The sequence below is a fragment of the Castanea sativa genome, chromosome 6 (assembly GCF_040712315.1).
Source record: "Castanea sativa cultivar Marrone di Chiusa Pesio chromosome 6, ASM4071231v1".
In the NCBI taxonomy this organism is placed as follows: Eukaryota; Viridiplantae; Streptophyta; class Magnoliopsida; order Fagales; family Fagaceae; genus Castanea; species Castanea sativa.
Window position 1 is genome coordinate 61,115,470 of NC_134018.1, and position 14,924 is coordinate 61,130,393.

The 14,924-nt window shown below is 36.0% G+C and overlaps 1 protein-coding gene across 1 annotated transcript in view; it reads left to right on the forward strand.

Annotated features, from left to right (window-relative positions):
- The window catches only part of LOC142640309 (callose synthase 7-like), a 105,222-nt gene that overhangs the window by 13,530 nt on the left and 76,768 nt on the right, over positions 1 to 14,924 (forward strand). Inside the window, 18 exon segments of the mRNA XM_075814372.1 lie at positions 1,644 to 1,725; positions 1,817 to 1,866; positions 1,984 to 2,070; positions 2,386 to 2,490; positions 2,724 to 2,818; positions 2,907 to 2,988; positions 3,074 to 3,237; positions 3,337 to 3,460; positions 3,592 to 3,689; positions 3,798 to 3,897; positions 3,987 to 4,138; positions 4,540 to 4,649; positions 4,737 to 4,868; positions 4,961 to 5,029; positions 5,160 to 5,346; positions 5,440 to 5,551; positions 7,681 to 7,803; positions 7,900 to 8,018. Coding sequence (XP_075670487.1) covers positions 1,644 to 1,725; positions 1,817 to 1,866; positions 1,984 to 2,070; positions 2,386 to 2,490; positions 2,724 to 2,818; positions 2,907 to 2,988; positions 3,074 to 3,237; positions 3,337 to 3,460; positions 3,592 to 3,689; positions 3,798 to 3,897; positions 3,987 to 4,138; positions 4,540 to 4,649; positions 4,737 to 4,868; positions 4,961 to 5,029; positions 5,160 to 5,346; positions 5,440 to 5,551; positions 7,681 to 7,803; positions 7,900 to 8,018 — 1,991 coding nt within the window.

The following is a 14,924-nucleotide window of genomic DNA, read 5'->3' on the forward strand; positions in this document are numbered from 1 at the left end:
CCTTTTCTTTCTTTCTCTCTCTCCGGCATCCCTCATCTCCTCTCTGCTTCGCCAGCCAACTCGCCACTAGGTGCTTATAAAATCCATATAAAACCCACCGAATTAGACACCCAGCCACTAGAAAAACACTAGATCGGACTACCAGCAACGCCGATCCACCAAACCCACATCACAAAACACAAACCCACAGAGATAGAGTATAGAGAAAGATCGAAGCAACGCCGGTCCAAATTTCATACAATCACCACAAAACACAAACCCATGGCAGATTAGTTAGAGTAGAGAGAGATCACAAACCCATGGCACAACCCACAAACCCACCTCCTGGTAACCTCCAAATCATCAATCCCACCGTCTCCTCCACCTCAATCGCAATCTCAGCCTTGCTCTCGTTTCGGCTTTGCTCTCGCTCGCTCGGCAACTCGTGCCGGAAAACCGGGCAAGGCATTTTGCGAGCCTCAGATCCGAGTTGGAACTGTTCCTTGCAAACCACGCAGTGCAACTCGGCCGACATGTGGGTCTCGACAATTTGGAGGTGGGTATTTGTAGGTGGCTATGGCTGGGTTGTGATGTGGGGGTTTAGGTGGCAATGGGTTTGCTGAGTTGAGAAGTAAGAGTGGAAGTTTGATCTTTTGTTGGTTCATCTTGGTTCAGAGAAAGAGAAAGAGACAGAGAGGAAGAGAGAGAGAGAGATAATAAAAAATAATAAAGAAGTAATATTTAATTGAAGTGGTAAATTTTCTATAAAAAAAAAAAAAGAAAAAATGAAGTGGTAAAAAAATATCATTGCAGTGGTAGGGGTGGCGGCGGTGGCGGTAGAAGAGTTGGTAGTGGCGGCGGCGGTGATAGTGGCAACGGTAGCGGTTGTGGGTGGTTGTGATTGTTGTTTATTGTAGTGGATATATTATTTTATTGTAGTAGATATATTAATTTATTGTGATGTTTATATTATTTTATTGTGTTGAAAGCTAAAATAGATCCATTGCTACAGCATGTTTTGTAAAGTGAGTAGGTAAAATAGATAAAGTAACTTTTTGTGGAGTTAAAATGCTAAATTTTTAGCTCCACTGCTGTGGATGCTCTTAAAGGAGATCTTTCAATAGACCAATACCTTAGTGACATTTTGATCACCATATTCATGCATTTATCTTTGACAAGCGGTCCCATACACATGAAGTTTTTTTCTTTGTAAATCTTCAAACTTTGCTCGAATTCTTGAGCTTTCAATGGTTCTTCAATCTTCAAGGTCACATTGGTTCTTTGAACCTTAGAATGTTCTTGTATTCTCAAAACCTCATTAGAACCATTAAAATTGTTGGCGATTGCATCTTGGATTCTTGGATCACTGATACTTGATTGTCAATTTTTGAATCATAGACTCTTGAATGGCTTCTTGGATCACCAATACTTAGATTGACTTTTTTTAGTAATAAAGTTTTTTTTTGTTATCTATCAAAAATAAAAAGGTTGTCCATTAAGACATGTCATCCATATAATGTCAGGTGTCACTAGACTCTTTTTTTTTTTTTTTTTTTACTTGTAGTTTTTTAAAATTCTGTTCCATTATATGGAATCTAGTTTGTTTCTTTGAGAATATGTGGAACTCAGGTTGTTTAAAATCCCTTTATATGCTCTTTCAATAGATACTACCGTTGGTCGAACCAACACAGTTGATTATGGAGATTCCAATTGATAACTATCAGTGGCATGAGTTCTTTCCAAATGGTAACATAAAAACCTTCTTATTACACTTCCTAGTTTCTTCATATTTGAAGTTGTAGACTGTCCTATGTCACAATCTGAAACTGTGCTGTAGTTACACATAATATCGGCGTTGTTATTACAATATGGGCTCCAATTATCCTGGTAGGTGGTTCTGAGACAAACTCTCCTTGAAACAAATTTTAAGTCAGTATACTGTATCTTCACTCTTTACATTATAATCCTGCATATACCATTATTTTAAGTTGTTTTGGTATATAGGTCTATTTTATGGATGCACAAATATGGTATGCCATATATTCTACTCTGTTTGGTGGAATTCATGGAGCCTTCAGCCATGTGGGCGAGGTCAGTGGAATTATTTTTCTTTTTCTTTTTCTCAGATAAATAACAAAAACTTTTTAAGTATAGAGGGGTACACAGGATGCGTACAGAAAGCATGTGGCAAAATTTTCTCACCCCATTGGAAAAGTGATAATTAACAATACAAATCAGTAGTTGTCTAGTAAAATGATTAATATAAAATTCTTTTTAAGAAGAAAGGAGAAGGGGGCAGGAGAGAAAATTAAACTTTTCTTTATAGTTAGTTGGCTTCACTTTGCCTTAGTTGGTAAGAATGGTTCTTTTCCTGAATATTACTTTATATCATTGGATGTTTGTTAGATACGGACACTTGGGATGTTGCGATCCAGATTTGAAGCTGTGCTTTCAGCTTTCGAAAATCGTCTTGCGCCACTAGCAAAAGAGGACTCCAAAAGGGAACACAAGGTAATTTCAACTTTAATCAATCTTGTAATGTTTGCTCAAAGTTCTTTAGCATTTGAAACTTCACTAAATTATGTTTGAAATATAATTTTTTTTTTTTTTACCGAATACAAATAAAGCTTCACACCTATGTGATCTGGAAATTTATGTGGGTGTGTTGACTAATCTTCATATGTTTGACTTGGTGTCTTTCATCTTCATTGTCTTTTACTACATTCTAAACTTTGCCATGGCAGGAGGGACACCTTGACCGGAAGACCTTTGCCAAGTTTTCTCAAGTGTGGAATGAATTCATATATTCAATGCGAATGGAAGACCTTATCAGCAATAGGTTCGATTGTCGCTTTCCAGTAATTCATTATATATCAAATGAATCATATTATATCTCTAATTGTTTTATTTGACTTTTAATCATTCAGGGACAGAGACTTGTTGCTTGTTCCATATTCTTCAAGTGATGTATCTGTTGTCCAGTGGCCTCCTTTTTTGCTTGCTAGTAAGGTATATTCTTTTCATGTTACTTGTGTTAATTTTAATATTGAACACAAGATTTTTGTTATTTACACCCTTTTTTCTCACGTGGTAGATTCCTATGGCAATAGACATGGCTAAAGATTTTAAAGGGAAGGATGATAATGGCTTGTTTAAGAAGATTAGGAGTGATGATTATATGCACTCAGCAGTTATTGAATGCTATCAGACACTCAGAGGTATTATATTTGCCCTTCTGGAAGATGAAGTGGATAAGATGTAAGTCAGAATCATTTGCATTACCAGCTTGAATGGTCTAAATAATCTTAGAGGCGACCTTGCAAGGCTCATGATGGCTTAATTTTTCTTGTGAATCAGGATTCTAAGGAATATATGTTATGAAGTAGAACAGAGTATAGAGCACAACAGATTCCTAAATCGTTTCAAGATGAGCGAACTGCCTCAGCTCAGTGAGAAGTTGGAGAAATTTCTAAAGCTCTTGGTAACATTCATCCTTTATGTTTCCCTATTGTTTTAATTGTTGAAAACTTCATCATTGAACTGATTGACATAGTATGGACATTGTACTCGTTAATTCTTACTTTCTTGCTAATTATGTTTGTAAATTGACAGCTAGCAGAAAGTGAAAATTTTTCTGAGCCTCAAATAATCAATGTCCTCCAGGACATTATGGAGATTATTACACAGGATATTATGGTTGATGGTCATGAGTAAGTAGTGAGAAACGTATACTTAGTGGAGACATAATTTTTGTTTTTTAACTTTAGAATGAACCTTCATGACTCCGGTATACTGTTGGATTTTCTGTTCCATTTTAGAATCCTTGAAGGCGTTCACCATACTCAAGATGGTAAGACAGAGCAAAGGTTTGAAAGGCTAGCCTTCCAACTGACCTTAAACAAATCATGGACGGAGAAGGTAGTCCTTGCACTCACACTTGCAATTAAAAATGTTTACTATTTTATCTAAGATCTTCTTTGTTATTTATCTCTTATGTTTCTCTATAGGTTGTTAGGCTTCATTTGCTTTTGACAGTCAAGGAGTCTGCCATAAATGTGCCTCAGAACTTGGAGGCTCGCCGACGTATTACCTTCTTTGCCAACTCCCTATTTATGAATATGCCAAAAGCTCCCAAAGTCCAAAACATGCAGTCCTTTAGGTTAGTCATTGAAAACAAAAATTTTGTAAAAGAAAAAAATATCGAATTTAAATGGAAAGAACACAAACATTTTTTTTTAACGATTCATTGTTACTAATATGGAAAGAATATTGTCTGATGCCAAAACCTAGCTCCTAAATCATTGGTGACTAATTGCTGCAGCTTGGCATAAAGTAAAGAATTAATATGGTTCTCATGCTAATATTTGATTATTGAATTCTAGATTTGGTTTTTTTTTTTTTTTCATTATTCACTCTCCTGCCCTAATACTTGATAGCATATGAACGCTTGCATGCCCTTATCTACAAATTTTTATGTGGAGATCGGCTTTTAGATTTCCATCTATTCTCAAATTGTTACATCAATTGCTTTTCATTTATTTATTCTGATTTATGGCCTAGTGTTTTAACTCCATATTTCAAAGAAGATGTCCTTTATTCTGAAGCTGATATAAAGAAGGAAAATGAGGATGGGATATCAACTTTGTTCTACCTGCAAAAAATATATCCTGGTGAGTTTCAATTTCATTGCTATGTTATACTATTCATTATATGACATAGCTGTAAACTTAGAACTGCCTGCTCTGGTCACGAATTAGATGAATGGACCAATTTCCAAGAACGCATGAGAGATCCTGTAAAAGATTCTAAATAGGAGAATCAGGAGAAAGAAAAGATGGATTTAATTCGTCACTGGGTATCTTACAGGGGGCAGACACTTGCTAGAACAGGTTTGACGATGATGAGTTTTGTGGCCTGTCCTTAACCATAATTGTATGGATTCAACTTAAACAATGCACCTGTATCAATATGTTTCTGCCAGTGAGAGGGATGATGTACTATAGGCAAGCTCTAGAACTTCAATGCTTCCTAGAATTTGCTGATGATGAAGGTCAGTGGTCTTTGTCACAGATACATATTTGATTCTAAACTAATTCATTCGACTGTTGATTCCAACATATTTTAAAAGTTGATGCTATTACAAGACATTTTTAATGATCTATTCATTGTTTTCTTTGCAGCTATTCTTGGTGGCTATCGGAACTTTGAGTTACATGAAGATCATAAGGCTTTCCAAGATCGTGCACAAGCCCTGGCAGATTTGAAGTTTACATATGTTGTTTCTTGCCAAGTTTATGGAAATCAGAAAAAATCTGATGATGCTAGAGACAGAAGTTGTTACATTAATATTCTGAATCTGATGTTGACGTGAGTCACTGTTACAATTCATTAAACATTGATAGTTCTCCAAAGAGATCCAAAACGTGAATGACATCTTTGAAATATTTAAATTCTTTTTAGGAATCCATCTCTACGTGTTGCTTACATAGATGAGAGGGAGGAGACAATACAAGGAAAATCTCAGAAGTTTTATTACTCTGTTCTTGTCAAGGGAGGGGAGAAGTTAGATGAGGTATGCAAGAATAATTTATTTATTTTTGATGTCTTTATATTTTGTTTGCTGGCTGAAGGCATTAAGTTTAAGTGGTTACCCCTACTAGGCTTATCATTTGATCAAGCTGCATGTGATATTGGGCATATTTACAAGTAATCTCCACTAAAAAAAACTAATTAGAATGTGTTATACCAATAATCCAAGTGAAATGAAGCAAATTAAAGTCTATGTTCCTTGAATCTCAGATTAATTGGGTACTGTTATTGTAGCACATGATCTAGTTAGTAAATTCCTCGTGTATATGATTGTTTATGTTTGTCTTTCATTCCTTATCAATGGCCTGTGTTATTCTTATTTATCTCTTATTTAAGGATAGAATTGTTTGTAAGGCTCTGGTCTTTTTTATAAGCTTCTTTTTTCTTTTTTTCTTTTTTTTGGTTAAAACTTTTTTATAAGCTTCTACTTCATGGCTTTGTGCAAGGTTCTTAAAATCAAGATTCTATGTTGGATTAGTGGAAGGACTTTATGAATTGGATTATAGAATTGAATTGAGAATTTTATGATCTTAGTTTTCATCAAAACTAATGACAAAAGAACATTAGTGATGATTATATATATATATATATATATATATATATATATATATATATATATATATATATATATATTAAATAATCATTAAAATTGTCCTCAAAAAAAGTTAAAATTTAATATAGAGTAATTTTTAATTCTTTACTTGACTACATTTCTATCAACTAAAGTGATATACATAAGTAAAGGAAAATGCTTTCCAAGCTCTAGTACCAACACCGAAATAAGCTAATATCTAAAAGAGTTAAAGCTCACTACATGCTTTAGGTTTCCAAACAAAATTTATATGAAAATTTTGATTTAAATAGGTTAAACTAAAATTTTTAAGGAAAAAGAACAAAAAAAAGAAAAAAAAAAAAGGAAAAATAGCAGTACGATCAAATTTGTGATCTTGATCTAAATGAAAACCTGAAGGAGCCAGACTAATTTTACTTTCATTATTGAGTCAACTAAATAAAATTTCAATCTATAAAATTTTGTATTGTCACCCTAAAGAAACTTTAGAAATCTATTTAAGAAAGTATAAAGCTCAAAGAACCGCATGAAAATAAGTTTATTTTCTATATGCATGTGAATATAAACATCGAATTATCCCAAACCCACACAAAAAAATCAACTTTGAATTTAATAGTTTTGGTCAAACCCATTCACAGAAAATTTCTATGGTTAGGAAAAATGAAAGGAAAAATGAATTTATTTAAAAAGAATAGGAAAAAAATAAGTAGAAGAGGCTCAAGAATAAAACCATAGCTTAAAGTTAAGAAATGTAAAATTGAGATGTTCTTGGATCAAATATTGTAAATAGGTCAAACCCCATTATCATAGTCCAAAATTTATTTAACTTAAGCCCATGAATGCTTGGATCTTTGGATTGGTGTGATCGCACCAATCCTACTCCAATCTTTCTCTTCCATTGATTCTAATGGGATTGGATCGTTTAGACAAAGTAGGATCGTATGTTCTAGATGATAAGAATGACAGAGGTAAAGGGCTGGCTTATTACAATTTTACCTAAAGAAATATTTTCATACAAGTAAGACATTTTCTCTATTGGGTGCAGCTGTTATGATACCTTTCTTTTGGTATTCGACCTAGTTTTGTATATTTCTTTTCTAGTGAGATTATTTAGAGCCATTTATTTTATTTCTTTTGGGCTAGGCTCCTGTACACTAAGCCTTGTGCGTGTGGCTAGCTTATTGCTGCTTTCTTATTTGCTTAAAGGTCAGAAGAAAAGTGACTTTAAGAAAATAGGTTGGCTACTTCTTGTCTAACCTTTAAACAAATAAGCTAAGGCAAATGATGTAGCCAAATGCTACAAGTCAACATATGATTTGTGCATTCTTGCTATATAGTACTTTCAATGTTTACTTCTGTGAGAAAGGAACAAATTGATGTCATGCTTGATCTACTCAAACATCCAATAAATATTCAATTGTAGATTTTTTTTTTCAATGCTAAAAAGCCATATGTTCATTTCAACTCCATCCATTGCATTGTGAATTTTAAATAATGCACCTATGTTATACTAATAAATATGCTCTTTTATACCTTAATAGGAAATATACCGCATCAAGCTTCCAGGTCGTCCAGTAGATGTTGGTGAAGGGAAAGCTGAAAATCAAAATCATGCCATCATCTTTACTCGAGGAGAAGCCTTGCAAACGATAGACATGAATCAGGTAGTTCCCATCTTCTCTATTTGACATTACATTATAAAGTTGACAAACTGTGCTTTCTTACCGTATCTTTTTTTTTTTCTCTTCTTTTTCCTTAAGGATAATTACTTTGAAGAAGCTTTCAAAATGAGAAATGTGTTAGAAGAATTCCTAAAAAAGCGGCGTAGCCAACGAAAACCCACAATATTGGGCCTAAGGGAGCATTTATTCACTGGAAGGTGAACCTTTATTATTATTTGTCTAATTATAGATTGGATCTTAACAAGTGGTAATGAAAATATAGGGTCAATATACAAAAAAGTAAATGAACGGCACAATTAATTTATATTTTATGGGGGAATGATTTACATTGGGAGAACTAGGTAAGAAACCAAATCAAAAGACTAATATAATTGAAATAAATGACTAAGAACTTTTAATTTATATTATCTTCGGTCTGGCCGAAGAAGATGATTACAAGTTAGAACTCACATTTTAAAATTTTTCTCTCTCTGAATTTTCTATCCTCTCTTAGAATGAATGAAGGATCTTGTTTATAAAAGTATCTTCTTTCTCTCTCCGATAATTTATGTTGTGGAAGTGAAAGGAGGAGGATCCCTGTCCCATCAAAAGTATCCTCCCTCGTTTTGAGGGACTGAGTGGTTTTGAGGGAGTGAGTGACTAGATGGATGAAGAGCACTGTTCTGATTCTTGGGGTTCCACCCTCATCAGATTCAGTCTAGTGCCATCTGTAAAGAATCAATGGTCCTTGAGCCACCTAGGGCTACAACTGAGAGGCAGGAAGTCCAAAAAGGGTGGTGGGGTTTTCTAGCCCTTTCATTCTCTATAAGTATGATATCTCAATTTTCTCATCTCTTAAACATATATATAATATAAAAAAGGAAATTTTTAGATTAAAAAATCGTGATAAGGGACCAGTGGTGGCAATAGCCACCGGCCATTGGAGACTGGGGATGTAAATGGGGGCTAGTGGTTATGTGGCAAATAGTTGGGGGAGGGGGGTAGTGGGTGGTTGTCGGTTGATAAGTTTTGGGTGAGGCAAAAAATGGTTTACAAAAAATGAAAGAGTAAACCAGTTTCTGCCACAAATGTTGTGGGTTTTTAACTTGTTTGTGCGTGCATGGTACATTAGCTTGTTCTTCAAGCTTGTATTTTAGTTTTATATTATTATTACTTATTGTATTTGTTGTTGTTGTTGGTTTTTTTTTTTTTTTTTTTTGTATATTTGTCCTAGATGAATCATAGGTGGTTGTCACTTCGGTCGTGTTGTTTAAGGTGAAGGTGTTTTGGGTTTGATAAGTCAACTCTAACACATAAAATATTATTTATATATAAGGGAGTACATGATATTACTGTTTTGCCCCTATTACTATAACACTCCCCCTCAAGCTAGAGAGTATATATCATACAATCCTAACTTGTTACATAATAAACCCAAACGAGTCTTACATAAAGCTTTGGTAAAGATATAAGCAATCTGGACTCTTGTAGAAACACATGGAGTAGCAATTACACCATCTTTTACTTTCTTCCGAGTAATATGACAATCTACTTCAATATGTTTGGTTCGCTCATAGAACACAAGATTGGAGGCAATGTAAATTGGTGCTTGATTATCGCAATGCATAGTCATAGGCAGTTTCACAACAATTCTTAATTCCTCAAGTAAATGCTTAATCCACATAAGCTCACATGATGTGTGTGTCATGGCTCTATACTTAGCCTTTGCACTAGACCTAGCAGCAACAGTTTGTTTCTAACTTCTCCAAGTAATCATATTTCTTCCCAGAAAAGTGCAATACCCAGTAGTGGATTTTCTATCTGACGGTGATCCAGGCCAATCAGCATCAATGTAGGCTTCTACCCGTAGGTGACCATTAGCTTTATACAAAAGACCATGACCTTGATATGCTTTAAGATACCTCACAATTCGAATAACTGTCTCCCAATGTGGAAGGCAAGGATCTTTCATATACTAGCTTAAAACACTAACTGTAAAGGATATGTTTGGGCAAGTAATTGTGAGATAATTTAGTTTACCAACTAGACGACGATATCTCTTAGAATTAGATCACATCTCTCCCTGATCTTCATACACTTTGACATTAGGATCTATAGGAGTCTCCACTAGTTTAGATCCTAACAAGCCAATTTCTTCCAAAATATCAAACTCATACTTCCTTTATGATAAACTACTAATGCCTTCTTTAGATCGTGCTGCATCAATATCCATGAAATAACGAACTTTACCCATATCCTCAGTACGAAAGGAGTTTTAAAGGTATCTTTTCTACCCTGCTTGTCATCACTGGTGATTATAATATCATCAACATATACTATCAACAAAATCTTTCCTCTATCAGAGCTATGAGAAAACACAGAGTAATCAAAGTGGCAACGTCGCAATCCAAACTTTAACTCTACTTCACTGAATTTACCAAACCAAGCTTTGGCAGATTGTTTAAGACCATAGATGGCCTTATACAATCTACACATTTTTCCAAACTCCCCTTGAGCAACAAACCCAGGTGGTTGCTCTGTATACACCTCTTCCTTCAAATTGCCATTCAAGAAGGCATTTTTAACATCTAACTGAAATAATGGCCAGCCCAAATTAGCAGCCAAGGAGATCAAAATTCGGACAGAAGAAATTTTAGCAACAAGTGAGAATGTCTCAACATAGTTAACACCATATGTTTGGGTATACCCTTTGGCAACCAAGCGAGCCTTCAAACGCTCAATAGAACCATCAGGCAAATACTTTATAGTATACACCCAAAGACAACCAACAATAGTTTTTCCTGGAGGACGAGTAACTAAAGACCAAGTAGCATTTTCAGACAAGGCAGACATTTCTGCCTCCATAACAGACTTTCAACCAGAGATGGACATAGCTTCCTAATAGACTTAGGAACAACAGTAGAATTCAAGGATGTGGTAAAGGCATGAAGAGATGAAGACAAGCGACCATAAGAGACAAACTGAGAGATAGGGTGAGAGGTACAAGAACGCTTACCTTTGCGCAAAGCAATTGGAAGAGAGGCAGGATCAGGAGGTAGATCACTAGGCGGGGAAGAAGTCTTTGTTGGAGGTTTCTACCGATGACGATATACCTGGAGTGGTTTCTGAGGAGATTCAATAGGAGACACAGGTGGTAGGAGAGGAAGACAAGGAGGAGAATTGTCACTAGCAACAGGAGAGAATTAGGATTGAGATTCATCAAATGTGACATCAGCACTAATGAAATGACGACAAAGAGTAGGTGAGTAACACCAATATCCCTTTTGAGTACAAGAATACCCAAGAAAAACACATTTAATGGATCTAGGATCAAGTTTGTCATTCCGTGGACCTAAGATATAAAAATAGCACACACAACCAAAGATCTTAAGAGGTAGATGAAACAAAGATGCATCAGGAGAGATCACAGTATAAGGGATCTGACCACCTAGAACAGTGGAAGGCATACAATTAACTAGGTGACAGGCAGTGAGAACAACATCACTCCAATATGATTTGGGAACATGCATATGACACTTTAAGGCATGAGTGACCTCTAACAAATGACGCATTTTGCGTTCAACAACACCATTTTGTTGTGGAGTATGGAGACATGAAGATTGGTGAATTATACCATAATCATCAAAAAATTGAGACAAAGATGTATGAAAATATTCACGAGAATTATCAGACTGAAAAATATGAAGTGAGACATTAAACTGAGTCTTTATTTCCATATAAAATGATTTGAAAATTGAGTACAATTCAGACCGTTCTTTCATAAGATAAAGATAGGTGACTCTAGAATAATCATAAAAAAAATGACAAAATATCTAAATCCCAGCAATGAGGGAGTGTTTATTGGACCCCAAATATTAGAATGAACTAAATGAAAAGGACTACTAACACGACTCTCACACCTAGAGGCAAAAGGCACCCTATGGTGTTTACCCAATTGACATGCTTCACATTGTAAAGGCTCAATTTGATGACACAACATAACTAATGACTTCAAATTCTGGAGAGATGGATGATCAAGGCAACAGTGATGCTGAAGAGGTGAGATAGACAAATGAGAAGCCACTAAACGGGAAGAACCACATCGATCCAGGTAATGAAGTCCACCAGCTTCATGCCCTCCACCAATAATCTTGCCCGTCTTGAGATCCTAAAAGATACAATGAGTGGATAAAAAATGGTAGCACAATTCAAAATTTTAGTAAGCTTACTAATTGACAAAAGATTAAAAGGAAAATTAGGAATATATAAGACAGAAGATAGAGAAAGATTAGGACTAAGATTGACGGTGCCCAAACCAAAAACTGTAGTGGTTGAGCCATCTTCCAATGTAACATTGGGAAGACTACTAGATTGCTCAAGGTTAGAGAGTAAACCTGAGATACCTGTCATATGATCAGTAACACCTGAGTTAATGACCCAAGGGTCTTGCGTGGCAAGACAAGCAACAGAAGTACCTTGTTGAGCCAAAGTAGCAGTAGAATCAAACCTAACAGAGTTGGAATGCAAAGACAAGAGGTGATTGTACTCTTCCTCAAGAATAGAGACTACTCTGGATGTTGGTGGAAGTGACTGTGAAGGTTCTTCAACTTGAAAACTAACTTGGTGAGCCGAGGGTTTACCATACAACTTCCAACAAAAGTCTACTGTATGATTCTCACCATGACAATAAGTGCACTTACGAAGACAACGTTCTCTACCACGACCCCCTTGTTCACTACTACAGCCCCCTTGGCCACGACCTCCACGGCCTCGGCCCCCACGACCACCTCTATTACTCCCCATATAAGTGGTAAAGACAGATTTATCACCAGAAGGTAATGCTTCAGTACTAGAGGAAGAGAAAGGGTGATGCACGGGATGTGATGGGCTGTTTGTGTATGGTTTAGAAACAATGAAAGGGCTGAGTTACTTATAACAAATTGATAGGTGGATAAGTATCTCTGCAAGAACACAGTTCCAAATAGCACACAAAGGCTAACAATTCATTCAATTACCAAAAGTAATTTACAAAGAGCTTACATTCTCCTGCTTATACTAGTTGTTTGGCATTGGCAACCTCTAGATGGTTGACAAGTGTCTAAATCCTATAGGCTAATGCTTAAGAACTCTTCTAACTAGCTAACTAACTAACTAATTAGTTACAAGTGGATTAGGATATAGGCATATAGTTGCTTGAAATGCCTTGCATCAGGACTCTTTCTCTTAAGAAGTACTTGACCTCAAGTGCTTTTGGTTGCCACAAGACTTGTATGAAGTTATAGGATGATACAGTTGCCTTGTATGATGAGTTTGCTGCTGTTGCAGCACACCAAAGGCTGCTGTTTCTGCACAACCAAGTCCCACACAAATGAAACACCAATGTAGATGCATCTGCATTAAGAGGACTCCTTTTCTTGAAAGCAAACTTGTTCTCAAGTTTGGTTGACTTTTCAATTGTAAAACATGTACACCAAAGTGAACATTAAGTGTATGCCTCGCTAATGATCAATCTTGCATATTTTGACACTACTAGGCTGTATTCTTCACTAGTGACTCAACCTTCTTCAATTTAATTATTGGCTTGGGGCTTGCCTTCCCTTTCTTTGGTTGCAAGGAGTGTGGATGCACTAACTTGTACATGCTTTGTGTGTTGCACCTTCTGCCCAAAATAGCTTCGTATGATTTTTCACATCTATGCAAAAGATGGAACCCATTCATGGTTGCCTCCTCACAAAGAACATAACCTTTATGATGTCTACCATCCTCCACTTCTTGTTTTAGAACTTGCATAACCCTTGTTGCTAATGGAGAGTCATTTGCTTCCTTAACAACAACATTTGCTCATTCTTCCACATACTGACCATGCATAGACTCTACCATACTTATTATGCATTCAATCAATTCTTGTCCTCCCTCACCAATCTATTCCTTAATGTAGCTATTTTTTTTATAAGTAATAAGTTTTATTGATATCAAAATAGGATCACCCTAGTACACAGGGAGTGTACAAGGGGTCAACAACTCAAAGACAAAAATTACAAGAATCAAGAAAATCAAAATAAGAAGGGAATGATTGGTTTTGCATAGCAACCAACCAATCCAATAAAATATTAAAGAAAAATGACTTGAGGTCTGGTATGGATCTCTCAATATCCTCAAAACACCTATTATTTCTCTCTCTCCAAAGACACCACATTAAGCAATGGGGTACAATTGACCAAATAAAACCATTTTGATAATGACCAAACTTGCCTTGCCAACACTCTAAGAGCCCCAAAATAGATTGGGGCATAACCCAGCTTACTCCAAATAAACCCAAAACCATAGCCCACAGGTCCATAGCAACCGAACAATGAAGGAAGAGATGGTCAACTGATTCACCATTACACTTGCACATGTAACACCAATCCAATATCCAAACCTTCCTTTTTCTTAAATTGTCAATTGTCAAGCATTTCCCTAAAGCAGCAGTCCAAACAAAGAAAGTTACTTGAGAAGGAATCTTCTGTTTCCAAATGCTTTTCCAAGGAAAATAGAAGTCAGTAGAGCCCACTAAAATTCTATAATAATCATTAACCTTAAACTCCTTATCTCTACTAGGCTTCTAATACATCTTATCCTCACCAAACCCCCTTATAGAAAAACCATATATGGTATCCAAGAAGCTTGACGTAGCCTCTAATTCCCGAGCATGCACACCCCTAAAGAAACTGATATCCCAAACAAGGACGCCATTGGTGTACTTCATAAGTGCAGCCACACTAGCCTCCTTATCCCCGCAAAATCTAAATAACTCAGGATAACTGACTGCAAGGGACGTCTCACCACACCAACGGTCTTGCCAAAACGTCACCCTAGACCTGTCACCAATATCATACAGAATATGGCGTGAAAAAGAAGGCCATCCCTGACTGATATTTTTCCATAAACCAACACTATATGGACCATTAACAGGTCTGGTACACCAGCCCCCCCAAACACATCCATATTTCATCTCAATCACTTGCCTCCAAAGGGCATCCTTCTCAGTCCCAAATCTTCATAGTCACTTCCTAAGCAAAGCTTCATTAAAAAGTCTTACATTCCTTATCCCTAAGCCACCCGAAGAAATGGGGGAACAAACA